This window comes from Psittacula echo (assembly GCF_963264785.1).
Source record: "Psittacula echo genome assembly, chromosome: 16".
NCBI classification, from domain to species: domain Eukaryota; kingdom Metazoa; phylum Chordata; class Aves; order Psittaciformes; family Psittacidae; genus Psittacula; species Psittacula echo.
The window spans coordinates 1,945,991-1,966,259 of record NC_137752.1 but is presented as its reverse complement, the minus strand read 5'-3'; the positions used below and the strand labels follow the sequence as shown (position 1 = coordinate 1,966,259).

The following is a 20,269-nucleotide window of genomic DNA, read 5'->3' as shown; positions in this document are numbered from 1 at the left end:
GTTAAGGTGGTGGTGGAAACACTATCTGTATCTGAGGGCAGCTGGAGGTGAGGCACAGCACGGCTTGCTTGAGGCTTCCCAGCAAGGTTCAGAATTCAAGTCAAGCCTCCCACTCCCTTACAGGGGGCAGCGGGTTTCCCCCAGCAGAGGTGTGAAGAGGGCGTTTTGCACTGTAACTTCGCCGTGGGGAGGCAGGAATCTCTGTCACAGCCCGGGTTCCCCTGTCCCATGGCCACAACCACACCAGTTTCAGGAACTGGCTACGCACATTCAGTCAGCCTGGGGGAATCTGCTCCTTTGGGGCTTTCTTCGCTCCGTTCCTCATCCCCGGAGCCGGGGCCAAGGCCGGCTTCTCGCCGGCCCCCGAGGCGCGCTGGGGGCTCCCCGCTCCTCCCGGCCTCGGCGAGGCACCAGTCGCAGGAGCCGAGTCGGAGCCCCTCGGCTGCGCTTCCTCTGCCCGCGGCACGGGCTCCCCCACCGCGCAGAGCACCGGCCTCCGGGCCCGGCACCGCCCCACCGGCCGGCCTCTTCGGCCACCCGCCCCACCCGCGGCCTGGGCCGCCTCCGGGGAGCCGGGCTCAGGTAAGCGAAGCGGGCAGGAGCGAGGGAGGGCCGCCCGCCGAGGGGCCTCCCCGGGAACACGGGCCTGGTCCCTGCGGCGCGCTTCAGGCGGCAGCCGCAGGGCGGGCGGGGACTGTCCGGCTCCATCCGCCCTGCGGAGCCGGCGATGGGGAGAGAGGGTGCCCGCCGAGCCGGGCTGCCGGATCCGCTCCCTGCCGTTCTACCGGCGGTATCGGTATGATCCACCCGTGGGTGTGCTCCAGGGGCGGCACGTCTGCCCCGTCCTCACCTGGGTACCAGCTCACGACAGCTTCCTTAACCTGCAGGTGCACGTTTGGTGTTGCTGGTTTTATGGTTCTTGGCAGACTGAGAAGCTCCCTGTCAAATGCCAGGAGAGCCCAAGGGAATTGCCTAAGCCAGGCTGCAAAAAATGCTGTTTGCTCAAAAAAGAGTGCTTTAAATGTAGGGTATGTCCTTCCCACAGCTGCAGCTCTGCCTGGCCGTGTGCAGGCAGGCTTGCTTCTTTTTGTAGAGACCTGTCAGTCAATATTACTTTTGATAATACTGAGACAGGTTATTGTGTGTCAGTACTGTTGTAGGAAAAAAGCAGATTTATGAAGGCATTATTACGATCAAACTGCACCAGGTCCCCACATGAAAACCTTTCGTGGACTTTCCAAGCAGCTGTGAAGACACCAGGATCAGTTTTAGTTCCATTTCCAAAAATATTCAACCACACATCTCTTGTAACCAAAGCCAATACTGAACACACGTGATGTGTGCCTCAAGGTATATCTGGTAAGAGCACAAGTGTTAAGCTTTGTGTGGACTTAAGACTTCTTTCATTTCACCACTAGTTATATGACTTCAGAAAAGTCACTGTGAACTCATTTGCTCAGTTCCTGCATCTATGAAGTGTGATCACAAATTTGGGCTGCTGGGAATTGAAGGTGGTTGGGGATTTACTCTACAGGAAACACTTCTGTGTGACTTGGACTGATGGGATTGTAGCTCTGAGATGATGGCTGTATTTACTTCATCTTTCTGTGAGCTAAAAAAACCCTGGAAAGAAAACCCCAATCCTTCATTTTAATACACTGTCGATTTTCATGTAGTGTTTGAGGGAAATTTTAAGTCTGTACAGTAATTTCCTGCTGCTACCTATTCAAACCCCACTGTGACATTTAGTCACGCATGTCAGCTCCAGACTCAATTAAACAGGTCACTAGATTGCAGCACAGGTTTGGAGCTGTTGTTATTTCTCTCACATCAAAGTGGGCTTGTGTCTGCTTGTTTGAACACCAATTTTTTTCCTTCCCTTTGACAGTAGTTTACTTCAGATGGCTGAGAAAACAAGCAGAGGCCCGCAGGATGGCCCTGGCTCGTCTCCTGATGAAAATGAATTTCCTTTTGGATACCCCACTAGCATTTGTGAGGATGTGCCTGATCAGAAGTACCTGTGCAGCAACTGCAATAACATTCTGAAGAAGGCCCTGCAGACGCTCTGTGGGCACAGGTACTGCTCAGCCTGCCTCTCCTGGATTGCACGGTAGGTCCTTGGGGAACTGCCATGGCTGAAAGTGTTCCTGAGAGCTGTGTTGTGCTGCGTAGATGACTCTGTGGCTACCTGGCCCCCAGTCATTTCATTGTCTGGAAGTACTACCTGCAAGGGACTGCAGGGTACTCTCTACCTCATTCTTTCCAGTATGGAAGTTTGGGGAAGGCTGGATTTCTGGGCTTGCAGATGTCTGTAAGTGTGAGAGAATGATTCTGATTTAACCTTGAAGAACTCGTACAAGGCTGAGTTACTACTTCCATGGGACTTTACAGTCCTTTGATAAGTGATGTTATAGGATTTTAATAAACATTATCTTGGAGTTTTATTTGTAGTAGCTCAGCTGGGTCAGTACATGTTAAGATGCTGCTGCCATTAATGACAAACGATGACAGCCAATGTTCAGGACAACCTAAAAAGCCAGGAGCTGGGCGGGGATTTGTTTTGTTTGATTCGTTACTTTTATCCTGCCTTTTCTTGCACAATTACGCTTTGATCCAAATCCTGTGGAAAAGGGTATGTCTGCCTGAAGTTGTAGTACAATTCTGTGAATTTGAGCTGGCTTCATCTTTGATGTATTGGAAAACGGCAGCTGTCAAGATTTGGTGACTGGCTAAGTACATGTAAGGCCTGTTACTGTGCTTCCTCAGGGATTTGTTAGTAAGCTGTTTGTGTTTGCCAATACATGCAGTCTCAGCTCTGGTCACAGTGTGGGGCACCTGAAAAGCTGAGTCAATGCACTGGCCACATTGAGATTTAAAGATAAATATGTAGTAGTGTAAAAATGTGTTGAAATTAATGTATTTGACCAACTTTTGTAAATCCATTACTGTAAATCTAGAACAAAGCTCCTTAATGAAGTAGCATAACCCATAAATTCCAAAAACTGTCAGCAGAACAGAGCTAGAATTGTTCTATCTTCCCACCAGTCTTACAGCACAAATGGGAAGCTGCCTCAAAGGATCTGATTAGTGCAGTTTAAAAGCAGTTGTGCTCTGTTCAGATGGATGCTTATGAGCTTCTTGGTCTGTGTTAGCTCATTATTAGCTGGATGCTAAACAGCACCGGCAGTGCAATACATCTCTAGTAAAGTTGTATTTTTGCTTTTCCTTTATGAAACTCTGTGGTAAATATTTTGAGAGGAGATGGAAACCTTTTTAGCTGCAGTGGGATGTTAACTGTCTAGAACTCAATTCTGCACTGGTTTTTTGATCCCTTTGTAATGTGAAATCTATACCTCCATCTGGGGAAAATGTGTTTTCTGTGTTTTAAAATACTTTAGTTTTCATGTTACCTTTTCTATGTGGTGTTTTTGCATAATTCATGAGATAAATAGGTTTGCATCTTTATTTATTCTTATCCAGGCTGCTCTTATTTTGCTGAAATACAGATAAGATTTATGGGCCTAGTCATGAGGAACAGAAAAGCAGGGTGGTTTTGACATCACAATATTGAGCAAGGACTATGGATTTTGAGTGGAGGTTACAATTTCCATGGCTTTATTTGTGTCAGTGTCTATACAAAGACCTCCTAAACCACACCACACCGACTGATTGTTATTGCATTCTTTTATCTTTCTGCCAGAAACAACAAAAACGCAATTTGCCAGAAATGTAAAGAGGAAGATCCCAGCACTTCCATTGAGGAAAGCCTGTTGGCAGAAGAAAGGGTAAGTTGTAGTTCACTAATTTATTATTAAACATTCTCTGGTCTATTCTGTAGTCATCGTTGGCCCACACTGCAGGAGGGAATAATAGAAAATGTGATAGCAACACATTTTAATTTATGCTTTAGTCATTTGGATTTCCCAGGTTTTGATTTAAGAAATTATAATGGCAGCGTTAGGACTTCCAAAGCCTGTCAGGTTCTGCAACGTAAAATCCCACACACTTCCATAGGATTAATTTTTTATTGTCTTAAAGTAACCAGTGCTTTCCTACTTGTAATAATATGTCTTAGCTGTTACTTACTATCCTTAGTGGATTTTCCAATCTCATGATTCTCTGTACCCTTCAAACATATTACCAAACTTACAGGTGGAGCCTCCCTAAGGAGAGAAGAGTATCAGATAGCTGGCTGAATTGCCTTGAAAGTATTTGACAGCCAGAGTGCCTGGAGGAAATAGCGGAAAGCACAGAGCTGAATATAATAATTGATCAGAACTAGGCACAGGCAAATGTTTCACCTGTGATTTCACTGTGCAGATCTCTTCTGCTATTCTGTGATTTTCCAGACAGACTGCTACACTGTTCTATATCCTGAATACAAACTGGGCCATAATATTCAATCTCAGCTGATCTTTTTTCCTCCTTTCTGATTATGTGCAGGAATACAAAGAGGCACACGTTCTGTCTAAATGTTTTAGGGAAAAATGGAAGCAAATAGGCAGTGAGGTGAAAGATGAAGTTTAGGAAGTGGCTGCAGCAAAATAATGAAGCTGGAGTTAACAGTGAATAGCTCAGAAAAAATCCTCAATTCTGCAGTAAATTTCCCAGTGACAAAATTTAATGCATCATGTAACCAAAAATGGATACAGTTAAACCCTTATGAACTTCTTGTTCTATGTTGACTCTCAGTTCTCTTATAACTCTAGGATTTCTCTGCTGTGGGATTCTCACAGGGTCTGCTGGGACTTTCTGCACAATCTGTGGGTGGGTGGTTGTAAACAGGGCCCCACTCTTGCAAGCTGATCTGCCTGATCAGATTCTTATGCCCTCCTGAGTGTCCAGACAAAGTCAGTCACCACGAAGGCATGAGGATCTGCCTGTGTCGATCAACTTACAGCAAGTTGTCTCAGTTTGTAAACAACGTGAATAATAGCAGCTTTATTCTTTATATCTGTTCCTGACAATCTCTGCTTTACCTTTGCTGTGGGTTTGTTTAATGTTTATTTCCCATGCTGTTTACGTGTTTATATTTAAAGTATGATACCTACACAAGGAAAAGAAAGGCTTTATCAGGATGTGTGTTTGCCTTAGTTTATCCCGTGATCTATTTCTGTAGTCTCTTCCATCCCTCCATCTTACACTTTTGATTTATAATCCCTTCCTATATATTTCTGTGATTTATAATCCCTTCAACATTACTTCAAGTCTTATCGTGGTGCTGTTCATCAGTATCAGCTATTGAGCGTCTGCATCTGTCAGTGCAATCAGTTAGAGGGGTAGGGCATCACACCCTAGCTGCTGACATTGATGGGCCTGGCTTTAGAGGTCAGTGCCCTGGTCTGAACTGAACACTAATCACTGTGGCTCTCCCCTCTCTGACTGTGGTTAGAGCAGCCATAGATAGTTCAGCTGCAGAGGGCCAGCTTTGGCTGAAGAGAACCACTGAATTTATCTGGAAAGCTTTTGGTCAGATTGATCTGTTTGTTAACTTGTTCCTACCTGATGGTCCTGACCACATGAGCTGTAGACCAGAGTCCTGCCTTAGCTAGAAGCCATAAGACCCACACTGTGTGGGTCAGAGTGCCAAGGAGAAGCGCATATGGTAGTGGATTTTGGATGGGACATGGCAGGGGACCTCCACTTGTGTGACAGACAGGTCTGGGCAGGTATGTGTGCCATGACAGCCACCCATGGTCAACATCAGCAGCACCTGCACCAGTATCTTCCTTTGAAACAGAGAAAATGAAAAAGGGGAGATGTGCAACTACAGTACATCAAATCAGATATATTTCTGTTGCCTTCTGTTTGACCCAGAGCACTTTTCTGTCCCCAAGAGTCATCTCAGTTACTGTATGAAAGTCTGACTCAGGTCTCTAAAGGAGTTCTGTGCAGACTTGGGTTCCCAGAGGTTTGGGTGAATATTTCAAAGCAGTCACCTGTGCGGATGAAAGAAGAGATGAGGATTTCCTTCCTTGGTTTCCACCTGAGTAGTGTCCATAATGATTTAACAACTACAGGAGTGAACCAAGAAGCACAGGGAATGCACGTAGCAGCGAGAGCCACGTGCACTGCTGGGACTGTCCCCGTAGTTAAATGTATTTTAAATTATCTATTTTGTAATGTCAGGAAATTCCTGGAGTTTTTCTCTTATGACACAGGGGGAAAAGCCACCATGTGCCTGGTAACTTGAATCGCTCTACTTTGATTTTGCTCATAACTTAGACTAGACTATTTCAGAGGCTGGGGCTGGCCTGCTTTCACTAATTGTACATGGATTATTAACTTACTACAGCTACTGTTCTCTGTTTGCAGATGGAGCCATACATGGTTGTGTACAACCTACATGATTATTTTGTGATTCCTTGTGCGAAGTTCTGGACTTTATTTGCAAGCTGAGATTAGGAAATGAGTTTCTGTGAGACCCTGCATATAGAAATGTATCTTCCTACCACTTGTAGCATTGGCTACGCTTCTTTTTCATGATTTAATAATAGATATAGGAAACATCATGTTACATGTGTACAAAGGTGTTGTATCTAGGTGAAAACAAACTCTGACCAACCAGGAATGTTGAAGCTGATGATTTATTTGTTTGTTTTAGCTCACTTGGTGGAATTTCAGTCACTTGACTGAAATGGGGCATCATTTGTAAATCCTTTCCTCCCTCTATTTGCAAAGGTTCTCTCTGCCCAGTTCTTGCCTTCTCTGTATTGGGAAATCTGCAGTCCTCTCTGTTGTGTACTTACCAAGAGAGCATCTAAAACCATGCCATTAACTTTAGCAGTGCTTGTTCTTGTGTCAGTGTGCCTATTTTGACTGTGCAAGTTGTACTGTTTGAAGTGTGTAGTGTTTCATAATTTACATAAGAATTGTACATTTTTTCATGGTTAACATAGCAAAAAACAATCTACGTGGTGCAAAAAACCCCACTCACATATGGTTTACATTTCTTTAGTGCACAGTGCCGTAGTAAATGGAAACAGCCATGGCCTGAGCAACGTATTCTCACTGCAGAACAGTCTCAAGTCTTCTGTGCAGCACGTTTAGGAGGTGTTAATGACCCCAATAATGAAATGCATTCATTAAGAGTGGCACATGGCAGCACCCTACAGTTAGGGTCCTGTCAGCACATTCATTGCATGTGATATATTTCAGGCTTCTGTAAAAAGGAACTTAAAATAATGGCTGCAGTTGGCTAGGGATGTTTTCAGTAAATTTATATTACGTCAAACAGTTTAATTTTGAACTGTAAGAAAGAAATTATTTAACAATTATTTGGGCTTCTGCTGCACTAAATGGACTTGCTGGGTTAGAGAGCCTTATGACAGTATAGCAAATGTAAAAGAAATAAGGGATTTATCAAGATCTAAGATTTTGACACAGTCACCTCATTCCTATGTCAGAAGTGCATTCTGGAGCACCTTCTGACCAATGCTTTTTTCCTTACTGTGTTTCCTTTCCAGGCATTTGGTGATGCTGCTATTAATAAAGAGATTTCTGAACTGAGAGTACACTGTGTGACCCTGGGATGCAGCTGGTCTGGTATCATGAAAAACTTCGAAGTACGTTTAAAGGCAGTTTATTTAAATGCACTCTGACTTGAATGGGGACAGGGAGACAAGGAAACCAGGTTCTCAGTAAACACATATCAATGCAACATCAGTAGAATCAACCAAGGCACCAGGATTTACACCAGCAGAGTACCTAAAAATGTGCCATTAACTTCAGTAGGGCTTAGACCAAATTGAGAACAGACTGATGTGAAATGCCCCAGGGAAAATAGGTGTGGGAAGAGAGGGTCTTTCTGCATTTGTAACAGGTAGTCTGCTATGTACCTCGCATAACTCTGTATCTGAGAAGCATCTGAGGTGCTGCTGCCTTTTCTTTGCTAATTATACACAAATTTTCTATGTGAGTGTATTCATCTTTAAGGAAAAATCTACCCACTTCAGTTAGCTTCATACTTCTGAAAATTGGAGCTCCTCTCAGCATGAATACATGGCAAAATTGATTTGAGAGTTGGGTGTATGATTGAAATTGGCGTTTCTGAGCCAGGTCTGTAGGGGACAGCCATCTCCCTGTAAAGGCAAAATCAGTTGTGACACAGTGCCTACAGAAGCTCCAGTAAGAGGTCAGAGTAAATAGTTCTTATTGAAAGACTGTGTAGACCTATTGGATATAGTTATGAAAGAAGTAATGCTGATATTTTTCCTTGTTGAGATGAGATGATGCAAATAGTGTAAAGGAAGTGTTTTAAGAGTTATTTTGAGTCTAGTGATATACAACAATAACAGTTGTTGCATGGAAGGTGTCAGATGCTACGCAGAGATGTCAGCAGACTAACCACATCCATTCTATCAGCTAGAGCATGATGGTCTCAGTGGTCAAAAAAACCCCTCAAAACCCCTCCAAAACCACCTTAGAACAAACCCAGGCTAAAAGTTAGGGGTCCTCTAATACAATTCAAAAAGCTGGGACCAGGGTCATGTTATGTTCAAACACAGGCATTGGAGAAAGACAGTTCAAGGGAGACCTCGTATTTGAGATCAGCAAAAGTGATTGGGTGGTTGGCTTGGGGTCTTTTTAACTTAAGAATTAACAAGAAAGCCCCAGTAAAATAGGTGATTTTTTCACCAGTAATCTCAGTAACATCTTGGAGTGGGACTTTACCCAAGCTTAGAAGAAACACAAAGTAAAGATCTAGGCTGGCAGAATGGAGACTATTTAAAGGTGAACGCGTATCTGCAGTTTACATTTTGGTTTATGACTTTTTATTTCCAGGAACATCAGAGCTTATGTGAATATGCTTTAATCCCTTGTCACACTGGTTGTGGACACATGGTGATGAGAAAGAAACTTGCAGATCATTTGGAAAATGGATGTGTTAATAATGTGACAACGTGTCGGAGGTGTAAGAAGAGCTTATCCAGTAGTGAATACCAAGTAAGAACATTTCTCCGTTTCAAATGAGGGCTTTGTATTAATGCCTTAAATAATCTATCATGACATTTTTCATCCCCTGCTACTGCACTTGGAGAATATTTAGTTTTCCTGAGTTTGCTAATTTTTCCATGCATGTGTTGGAGGGAAAAATAAGCTGTATTTGATAGCCTGCTTGTGACGTTACAAGAGAGACGGGAACATCTGTGTGCTCATCCTGGGCTTGGCAGCCCATGTTTTAACTCCTGTCTTGAAGCATGTGTCCCGCTACGAGGTAGGTAAGAATCAGAAGAATACAAGTGATGGGAAGCAATCTTGAAAGTGGCTGGAGTTTTGTTTGAACTAAAACTGCCCACAGATTTGTAAGGCAGGCTTTTGTCAGACAGTATTTCTATGAGATATGGTCAAGTGTAACTCACCAGATGAGCAGCAGTGTCCATTATAGATCAGGAAGAGCACACTCTGAATCTGCTGCAAATTGCTCAGTGAGTGTTTAAACATATTTAGCTTCTATTTTTTATGTTTAAGTTGTGTTTTCCACTGTTGTCACAGGGACCTGCAAAATCAATTTGCATATACCCTGTATGTATGCAGCCTGAAGTTAATAGTAGTGGGTAGCTTTGCATGTCATCACTGTCACCAATTTATGCCTTTTCAAATACTGAGCTGTGAGATTTACTGAACATGGAGGTAACAGTCCTTCTGGGATAGGAATAAAGCACTCTTGCTAAAACGTGCTTCTTGGGAAGCTTTTGTATGTGCTCTTCATAGCTTATTAACTCTTACAGAAAGAGAATATCGGGATCCCAGCACGTTTTACCAGTGCTAAATCCAGTGTATGTTTCAGAGAGACAGTAAATACCAGAAGGTGGCAACCCTTAATCCCTTACTTCTGTGAGTGCGGTAGCAGGCTGGAGAAGGAAACCTGAGCTGCCTGATGTTCCCTGAGCACCCTGTCTTTTCAGAGGTCTGTGATGCCGCAGATCCACCTCAGCGGCTTCATTTTCCTGCTATGAAGAACTGTTTTCCTCCCACTCATTCAGTTAGCTAACATCTAATTAAGTTTTTGGCTGGGAAACCCTGGCAACCAAGCAGGGGATTGGCCTTGAGATGTTGATTTTTCTCTGCCTCCCTTCGTATCTGTGAAGCTGGAATTTTGCTGGTTACATGATCTGCTTTATTAAATTTGTAGTTACGTGACATGAGAATTTTGATTGTTTGTGTGTATTCCATGTATCCACAATCTTCTGGGAGCACACAGTGAAGTTTTGGGCACTGCTCTCGCTCTCTCCATCTTCACCAATCAGTTATTGATCTTGTGATTTCTGTATTTCCCCCTCAAGGAATCAGTGATCTGAAGGAATCAAATAGTAGAAAGGAAGAAAATAAAGGCTTACTTTGTGCAATAGTTAAGACAGAGTATTAAAAATGAGTTAGAGAGTGACAAAAACCTGTGGCTGCATTTCGGAGGATTGAAAGAGAAACCTCAGTGCTCTTTGCAGGGAGACTTGAAGGTTCTTGGAATGGCTTTATCAAAAACTTCTAAACTACTATAGGAAATGTACTGGTGTGCAAAGGCATTTGTAAAGATTAAAGACAGCCCCACCTGAACACTATGAATTGAAAGCTGACAGCTGCTGTGTTCAATACACATATTACACTTGTGTGAACCAATGGCAGGAGGATTATTTTACCCTTCTTGGAGCCAGAAATGGCAGGAAGTCTCATGTTAGAGGTAGTGCATTTTGCATTAGCACATCGTGATGGAAAATTTGGATTTCAGCCTTCAAAATGGTAAAAAGCAGGATGCAGGAAGGGTCTGCACATTAAACAAACTGGAAGTCAATGCAAGAAGAGTTTATGTTTGGGTTTCCTGTATATTTGCTTTCTGTTCTGTAATCCACCTACATGTCATCGCACATATGTGTACGTGTGTGTGTGTGCATATAACTCCTGGGCAGGACTTGTACATTGCCAGTCTTGTATCAAATTCCCCAGAGTGACCTTGCAAAGCATCTGTAAGTAGTTTCCAAGAGCTCTGGGCCCCATAAGCAGAAGATCACACTCTGTACTTCCATTTAACAGGTATTGCATCTGGAGACCCATCACTGAGCACGCCTGTGAGGCTGAGAAGAAAATTAATCAGCTTAGAGGCTTAGCTTGAGAAACCTCTGAGCCTGCAGTTCATTGTGCAGGGGACAGCAGCACCCGCTCTAAGCAGATATGCCTTAGACCCAGATTTCTGAATGTTATTTCCTCAAAAAAGAAGCCAGAGAACTCTGCAACTATGGCACAGTGAGGCCCCAGGCAGGCACTTTCTGTATAGGGATTTTGCACCTTGTGATGTGAGGCTCACAGTGCTCCTGGGGAAGTTATCCTTCCTTTCTTTCCTCTTCCTTAAACCCACACCTTCTAGGAAGAAAGCAAGAAATTTATTGTAAGCTTTTTCTTCCATAACACAATGTTCCTGTAGAAAACCCTCCCAAATCCCCAAGTTTCTGTAAAATAGGAATAGCATTTCAAAGCACAAGCTTTGTTTCAGAGACTCCTAAATAAAGATGCTCAATAATTTTAATAATATACTGATTTCTTTTCTTCTTCTTTTCATGACAGGAACATTCATGTGAAGGCAGTTTATGTAAGGAACAAAACCATGTGCAAACAGAAACACCATCAAGAGAAAAGGTAGGTAAAAGATGAGTGAATTTTCAAAGCTGGTTGGGTGCTGTAAGCTGCAGTAATGCCTTGACTTGATTTAACTTGATTTATAGCTGCTGGGATTGCGGCCTAGTCGTTTGTAAGTAAATAAAAGAATCCCTTTAAACTGGCATTTGATTGTTTGCTTTGCTTCTCTTTTTTCTTTCAACAGAACTGCTCTACACCCTCAGTCAACAAGGATGGCTGTCGCTTCTCTGAGGTCGGCTGTTCATTTAGGGTGAGGGACATGGCTGCCTTCAGAAGGGTCTCCAGTGGTGCACAACAGCACTGTACCTTTGATGTGACCAGTTTTTGTGTTCTGGGTAGTAGGCCTTGATTTAAAGAGATCTTTAAGAAATGAGGGAAAGCTTACCCACTTTTACCAGAACAGCAGAGGAGAGACTGGAACTGCCATGTTTACATGGATGAGCCAGTGAAAGTCTGTATCCTGCACTGTGCATTCACTTCAGCTAAAGATGGATGTTTATTACAATTCTGCTGGTTTATCATATATGTTTTGGATGTTCCTTCCAGGGTGACATTTCTCAAAACAGTGAAGAATCTTTGCATTTTAGTTGGCATCTGTTGCCTTGTCTCAACTTTTGTGGTCAGTATATGTATTAAATACTGGTTTATTTAAGAATGTTGCTGGGACTCTGCCTGGAATCCTCTTTAATCCAGAAATTGTGGGTAATTGTTTTGTTTTGATGTAGCTTGTGTACACGTGATGAACACGTACCCTAAATGAGAGGGCTCCTCTCACCATGTCTCCTCTGAGAATTGACTGAAATGTAGCTGGACGGGTACTTTGCAGTTCTTCCATCTCTGTCTTTGCCAAGAAATTGAAATGGACATTGCTTGATTTGACTGCAGGCCAGTTATGGTGGTTGTACAGAGTGTACTGACAGTGTCGTCTTCTCACAGGGAAGCAAACAGAAAGTAAAGGATCATGAGAGAACCGCAGTTGGGGCCCACATGCTGCTTCTGCTGCAGCACATAAAGCAACTGAAGGCAAGCTTGTGCACTGCTGCCAAAACTGCAAATGGTTTCATCCCACAGACAGAGCTGAGTGTGAATGGTGCAGGAAAAAGCATCCCTGATCTGCAGATCCTACCAGGACTGGAAATCCATGGGAATCTGGAAGAAGATTGTTTTCCTGAATCTGCCATTTCTGAAGAGGCATCTGCTCTGCAGCAACTTGTGAGGGAGAAAGTGATTTCTGAGCTAGAAAATAAGCTACAAGTGTTTGAGAATATTGTGGCAGTGCTCAATAAAGAAGTGGAGATCTCTAGCTTGGAAATCGTGGCCTTTAGGAGACAGAGTGAACTTGATCAAAATATAATACGAGGCCTTGAACTGAAGGTACATAGTTATGATAAGCATTGTTTGTGTGCTTGTTCTATAGATAACAAGTATTTACACATATCAGTGAGAGGTGGTGTAGAGGTCAGGACAGGGATGAACACAAGAATTTGAGCTGTGAAGTGTTACGTTCTGAACACATCTACAGGATCCTTTTGGAGCTTTGGATACATTTTCAAGTGGAGATCTCTAATATTTGTTATCCAGATCCATGTTTAGGTACCTAGATACTCCTGAGAGTTTTGAACATTCAGAGTTTGCTGTGATCAGATTGTGAGCAAGCAAAACAGTTGCTTGATGCTCTTAAGGCTGCGTTATTCCTGGAGGACCAATCAACCATCTGTCCAGTTCGCTTTCAGGTTGACACATAACTGTTGCTTAAAAAGAAATCAGAGGAGACCCTTCAGAACATGAGGGCTCCAGCAAGATTCTGCTACTTCTGCAGCACAACAACCTGGAGAGGAGAATTGACTGCAAACTGATTTGTTTCTTCTAGATTGCAGAGTTGCACCGGTGTCTGACGCAGAAGGACGCAGGCCTGAGCAGCCTTCATAAGAGTCTTCTGTTCTCTGAGCAAGCTTCCTATGATGGGGTCTTTCTGTGGAAAATAACAGATGTTGGCAGGAAGTTACAAGACTCTGTGACTGGAAGAACAGTCAGTTTGTATTCACCAGGTAAAACACATGATGTGTTTGTGTGTTAGCAAAAACCAGTCCTTTAGAAAACCTACTTCTTTCTCTAGAATGGTGCTTCTTTCTGCTCCTGTGGACAGGAAGTTCTCTAACTCCTTAAATTAAGATGCAGTCTATGCAAAGACCTCATGCTTTCCTGCCTGTAGTTCAGGGCAGTTGTGATGTGCTCTTCCAGAGTGTTGTGTTCTGTTCTGGATTTTCACACTGCAATTTGCCCACCTTGCAGCCTCTTGCAGTGACATCTGCTGGATCCCTCTCGTGTAACCCACACCCTGGTGCCTGATGGTACCCAGTGGCTTTCTGCTGCAGTTCTCTCCCATGTGAGAAGTAATTTGATTAGATAAAATATGCTTGTAGTAGCTAATAACAGGTAATTTTCACCGAGGCACTAAAAGCACTGCAGCTACTGGATTTTCATTGCTTATAATCTCCAGGGTGTACTGATTTGTCTGTTCTCATCTCTGTGATAGCAAAACACATCATAGACCATCTTTTCCCATATGCCAGAACACTCGTTATGTCCTTTTCTTTCTCCAAAGGACACTTTACTAATGAAGGGTTCTGATTTTCAGCTTTCTACACTGCAAAATATGGCTACAAGGTCTGTCTGAGGGTGTATCTGAATGGGGACGGGACAGGAAAAGGAACCCACATGTCCCTGTTCTTTGTTGTCATGAAAGGAGACTACGATGCTTTGCTCCCGTGGCCTTTCAGGAACAAGGTAAGAGGGGCAACCTTTTATATCACGCTAACTGAATGTAATGACTGTAACCAAAGCTGGGGTTTGTTGAAGTTGTCAGGAGAGAGATGAAAAAAGTCTCTGGACTGTGCAGTTCTCTACCAAGAAATTCCTTCATTTAATTTAATGTTATAGGTGGCAGAGTTTTAAATCCTTCACCTGGCAACTGTTACAATTTCCCCTGTTGAGAGTAACTGACCTTGCTAGTTGTGAAACATTTATTATCATTTGTATTTAATTATCAATAGAGCATCCAGCTGCTTTTGCAGCGTGTTTGCACTTCTGTCTCTGCTGTTTTCCGGTTTATTTTTCAGTTCAATAACTCATCATTTCCACATTCTGTTTTTCAGGTTACATTTATGTTGCTTGACCAAAACAACAGGGAACATGTTATTGATGCGTTTCGCCCAGACTTGACTTCTGCTTCATTTCAGAGACCAGTGAATGATATGAATATTGCAAGTGGCTGTCCCATGTTTCTCCCTTTGTTCAAATTACAGTCACCTAAATATGCCTATGTGAAGGAAGACACACTTTTCCTTAAATGCATTGTAGAAACAAATTATTAAATCTTGAAACATGGGTGTCTGGTAAAACACCCACTGAATTTCATTAGTTTACGAGGAAACCAAAACATCAGCTTGAGAGCTTGTATTAGTTTTCATGTGCACACAAAATCCAGAAAGCCCAAGCCTGAATCCCTGAATCCATTCACGTCAGCTGAACATCTGCCTGCTAGAGTTAGCTACAGCTGAGCATGCCCAGTACTTTGCCCATGGATACTGGAAATGAGAACTGTGGTTATTTCATCAAAGCAGCCAATACTCCCGGTGTAGATGTAGGTTACAGTCACACACACCCCTGCAGATGCACTTGTGGAAAGAAGCACTGTTCTTTCTCACACCTGGCCCATATGTGGGCGTCATTCTGCTGGTAGTGGGCAGGGAGAGCAGCCAGAGCTCCCTTCTAACCTCCTGAGGTTAGGAGGTTTCAGAAGCTGAGCTTTCCCCATCCTCCCCCGGCTATGCAGCTCCATTCCCAGGAGGCACGGTGCTGGCTGGCAGCCCTGGTGTGGGATTCTGGCTGTTCCTCCACCAGGGACATGGGCAGATTCCTTCCCCTGAGGCACTGATTGGGTGTCTCTGTGCTTATTGGTGACCTTGAAAGCAGTAAGTTGTGGATAGCATTTGTAACTGGAGTTGATACTAGATGATTTATGTCTCGCTATTTATTTTAGATCTATATTTATGTGCTCTGTAAAGAGATGTCCTATTGCATCAGCAATTGGTGACCATGTTGCACTGTGCCTTTGGGAAATCACCTCTTGTATTTCCAAAGGAGTTGTTTGACTTTCCCATTTCAGATTTGGAGCTCTGAGGGTTGGTAACCTCAGGGAAGTTCAGAGCCAGTCCAAGCAGTGTAAGGACCCCTCAGTAGCTCCATTTTCAAGTGTTCAGTCATTTCCTGAACCTTCAAGGCAAGTGACTTAGTAGAAAACACTGATTTTATTTTTTACTGCTTAATAATTTTAATGTCTAATTCTTATCACATGCTAAAATAGAACTAACTGTTAGACATGGTTTTGTCTTCTTTTTTTATTATCTTAAAATAGAAGTTAAGGAATGAATAATTTTACTTTTTTTTTTTTTTTTTAATGAGCATATTAAACTTGGAAATGATGCTTGGACTGCATCAAAAAGAGTGTGTCTGACAGGTCAAGGGAGGGGATTGTCTCCCTCTACTCTACTGTGGTGAGACCCTCCTGCAGTCCTGCGTCCAGCTCTGGAGCCAGGCTGAGAGAGCTGGGGGTGTTCAGCCTGGAGAAGAGATGGCTCCTGAAGGGGAGACCTTAGAGCAGCTCCAGTGCCTAAAGGGGCTACAAGAAACCTGGAGAGGTGCTTTGGACAAGGGCCTGTAGGGACAGGACAAGGGGAATGGCTTTAACCTGCCAGAGGGGAGATTGAGATGAGCTCTTAGGCAGAAGCTCTTCCCTGTGAGGGTGCTGAGGCACTGGCACAAGGTGCCCAGAGAAGCTGTGGCTGCCCCATCCCTGGCAGTGTTCAAGGCCAGGTTGGACACAGGGGCTTGGAGCAAGCTGCTCTAGTGGAAGGTGTCCCTGCCTGTGGCAGGGATTGAAACTGGATGAGCTTTAAGGTCCCTTCCAACCCAAACCATTCCATGATTCGAGACCCCAGGTCTCTCTGTTTCTTTCTCTCTTCCATGTTTAAACTGTTCTTTCAGGGACGGAAAGTTATTTTTCCAGTAATGTACCAATCCCCATAACCACACTGGAGTAACGTGCCTAAGAATATGATGCTTTTCATGGCTGTGTAATTTTGACAAGTGCTGTATTTATTACAACCATTCCAATTTTCTTACAATTTTATTTATTTCCTAAATAAAGCTTATTAACTTAAAAAATAAGTTTTTGTGTTATTTTCACTGTAAAACAGGGAATTTAGCAACTTGGAAATAGGGCAACAGTGATTTGCTGTCGGAAGAGCTGCACATTGCTGCAACGCTCATTTCTACTGCAGGAGCAGGTTTATGCAGTGTGTGGGGCTAACCACTGCCCAATGCTCCAGAAACAACCAGTCCCATGGGATTTTGACCTGGAAAATTGACTTAAGGGTTGGGCAACACCGACTCCCGTGGCACTACCTGCTCACCAGCCAGGCTCAGCACACAGAGGGACCTGTTCGTCTATGAGGGAGGTGAGTGTAGGTGAGAGCAGCAGGATCTGCCACAGCAGCTTATTCCAGAGCCTCTTTGGCTCCTGAAGCTGGAGCCAAGCGGGAGGGAGGCAGCAGCTGATCTTCCAGGAATTACTGCAGATTAAGATAATGGTCAGCTCAGCCTGGTTGCCTGGGAATCGGAGCTGCTCCATAGGTGTCTAAGCTTCTGTGGTCCTCACTGCCCTGAGCTGCTTTTCCACTAGGATTTTTTATTAGCTGCTTTTATCACAGTGGGCATTGACTTCCCAGGGCTGCCTCTCTGCTCCACTGTTACTTTCTTGTGCAAAATCCTTTTCCATGTAGAGCTGTTGTTTCTTAAAAATAATCAGGAGGGTTTTCCTGGTGTGTGAGACACAGTGAGAGAAGGTGGGGGGGAAATGAGTAAAACTGCATGTGGGTGAGAGCTGGGGAAAGATAGAAAGTGTGGGGGAGAGAAGATGTGAATGTGTGTGTGCAAGAGAATATTGATGTGTATCTGTCTGCATCGAGGGAAGCAAAAACCTCTGTGTGTGCATGTGCAGGTTGAGGGATGCATCCAGCAGAGAGTGACTGACCTGATGCCTCCGTGCTTGTCTCCTGTGTGATCCTACAGGAACAATTAACACTGATTTTATTCTTCCTGTGCACAGACAGGATTTCACTGACAGCAGGAGCCCAGTGTCACTGCAGACAGGAGGCCACATCACACAGGAGCACCACAAGCTTCAGGGAAGCAGAATCATCGACACTGGATGAATAAATACCCTGGAGAGAAAGGACACAACTGTGCCCGCCCTACCTGGTAAAATCAATTTTAAATGTTTATTGGAAGCCCTGTAGTTCCAGTTTTATTTCTAGCCAGATATTCCCAGTGGGGCAATCCATGAAGTAAAATGGGAGGAAAGCTGCAAGGCTGCAGTTTGCAGGACCTTGTGCTCAGCATCCTGTAGCAGAGGTGTCTCTGCTTCAGTACAGCATCACTGTGAGCATCAGCCAGAGCCAGGTTTTGGGATGACTCAGGCCTGGATGGCCTGAGTCTTGCAAAGGAAGGAAATTCGTTACCGACTGCACGTGTGGGATGGGACAGCCCATTGGTGTGAAACCATCTGAGGGGTGGGAGGTGGATGAAGCCTTGCGCATTTGCGGCGGGTAAGAGCCAGCTGAAGCAAACGGAGCTGCCGCCCAGCTTGTGAAAGTGGCACGTTCATGTAGGCTCTATACAACCGACAGCAAGGTCTTGAGGTGACTCAAGGCCTGAAAAGCAGTGAGGGCACCTGGAGCCAGGATCCCAGGCTTGAGTCCAGGATGGAGCTCATGAACGAGCGTCATGGGCTGGAGGTGCAGGACTGGCGCCGGGGCTCACTCCAGCTCCTGAAAGGCAAAAGCAAAGAGCTGGAGTCTGTTGTTTCCATGCTGCAGGCTGGGGTGCAAGAGGAAAGGGAGAGCAAAATCCTCCAGGCAAGTGAGGGGCTATCAGAAGCCACACATGGGGCCATGCCCTGGACCCAGGGGTGGCATCAGGAGATCCCCATCTGCACAGCATTGACCCCCACAGACACCACCCATGTTCTTCTGGAGCAGTATTTCCAGTTGCACTAATGGGCATTTGCCTACTGCGGTTTTTGTAGCTAGGGAAGCAGCATAAATATCCCCTGGAAATTCAGATCTTCCCTCCCCATTTTTCACTCTTCCTCAGGAACAAAATGGGCTCTTCTTTCTCTCTTCTTGGGGTGGGTATCTTTTCTGATTCTCTATTTCTTTTCTGGGGGATGTCTTTTCTAAGCCATGCTCAGGGACCGCAGACGTGTACATAATGTATCTATGTCAAAATTATGTAAAGGCTCCATTAATATAAAGCTTGCACAGCTGTAAGAACGCTTACACGCTCTTCACATCTTATGCAATTGCATAGAAGCACGCAAAGAAGGTTAAGTTTAAGGAAAAAAGGGATATGGATTAAATTCATGCTAAATAAACAGTGAAAAGACATGAAACCCAATGCCTGAATGCTCTTCCTTTTAAAGGCAGGGTTGGCATAAGCCAACTGAATGTCAGATTTAACTGCTCTGATTCTAATTACAACCATACCTTTGTTCCAATATGCCCTTTGGAATATCACTTTTCTCTGAAAGAGCTCGAACAACAGCGAACTCCCCCGTGCACGAGGCACCGCTGGAGCATTACTGTGTCCATGTGGAATGCATCGAGCCGCGGCGCTTTCCAAACACAGGGCTCTGCTCCAGGCTCTGGTGTTCCTGGAACAAGCTCCTGATTTTCATCTCCAAGACCTTCAGCCACAAAAACGTCTTGATAAGGAAATGGATGACAACTGGGAATGAAGCTGGAATCGGAGCAGTATCGGGAGTTCTTTAATCCAGCAAAGTGCTTCTGTGGTGGAAATAAGCAGCCAAAATGATTTTTTTTCTTGGTCTGGACCAGATCAAATGATGTAGAAAAATCAAAGAGAGTTTTAGTGAGTGGAATCAGGACTGGTTGCTCCGCTTCTAATGGCCAGGTTGGCAAAGAGTCATCGTGCTTCTGTAGCTACCGTGGTCTCCAATAGTCAAGGACAAGGTTTGTAGGGAAAGATAATGTATTTTTTAATTGACTAATAAAGCTGAAAAATGTCCTGGCAAACTTTCAGGCTTATAAGCCCTCCTTCAGGACAGGAAAGGAACTCATAACCTTGCTCACAGTTGCTTTGAGCTTGACTTGGTTGTGTTGGTAAATCAGGTGGTTTCAGCAAAAAGGTGGTTGAGACTTTGGAGCAGATGGAAGCACTGTCCAGGAGAGAGATAATTCTGTCAATAATTCCAAGCTACTTCAGTTGCAGCTACTTTTATCATCATGGATGTGTCCTATTTTGCCAGCTGCATCTCCAGATGGGAATGGCACTTGTGAACTGTTTTGAGCAGCATAGGAGAGCTGTGCTGGATCTCTCCTGCATCACTCTGCTGCAGGAGGCTCCGGAGCCAGTGCCAGTCATTCCTGCAGATCTATCTCCACACCAGCCCTGTAGTTCAGAGGCAGCTTCATGTTTGGGTTTCCATTCAATATTCCTCAGCTTCGGTCTCCAAGACTACAAGCCAACATCCAACCCATCCTCCCACTCCTGTTTTCAA

At 44.2% G+C, this 20,269-nt stretch overlaps 1 protein-coding gene across 1 annotated transcript; it reads left to right on the top strand.

The window, feature by feature from the left end:
- Positions 1-1,901: 1,901 nt before the first annotated feature.
- Positions 1,902-15,002, top strand: TRAF1 (TNF receptor associated factor 1; the record flags this gene model as incomplete). The annotated part of the gene is made up of 10 exons (XM_080630952.1): positions 1,902-2,110; positions 3,701-3,785; positions 7,467-7,565; positions 8,785-8,946; positions 11,557-11,628; positions 11,813-11,878; positions 12,565-13,002; positions 13,499-13,676; positions 14,267-14,415; positions 14,784-15,002. The coding sequence occupies 10 exons, from the start codon at positions 1,902-1,904 to the stop codon at positions 15,000-15,002; spliced, it is 1,677 nt and encodes a 558-aa protein (XP_080487078.1).
- Positions 15,003-20,269: the final 5,267 nt, after the last annotated feature.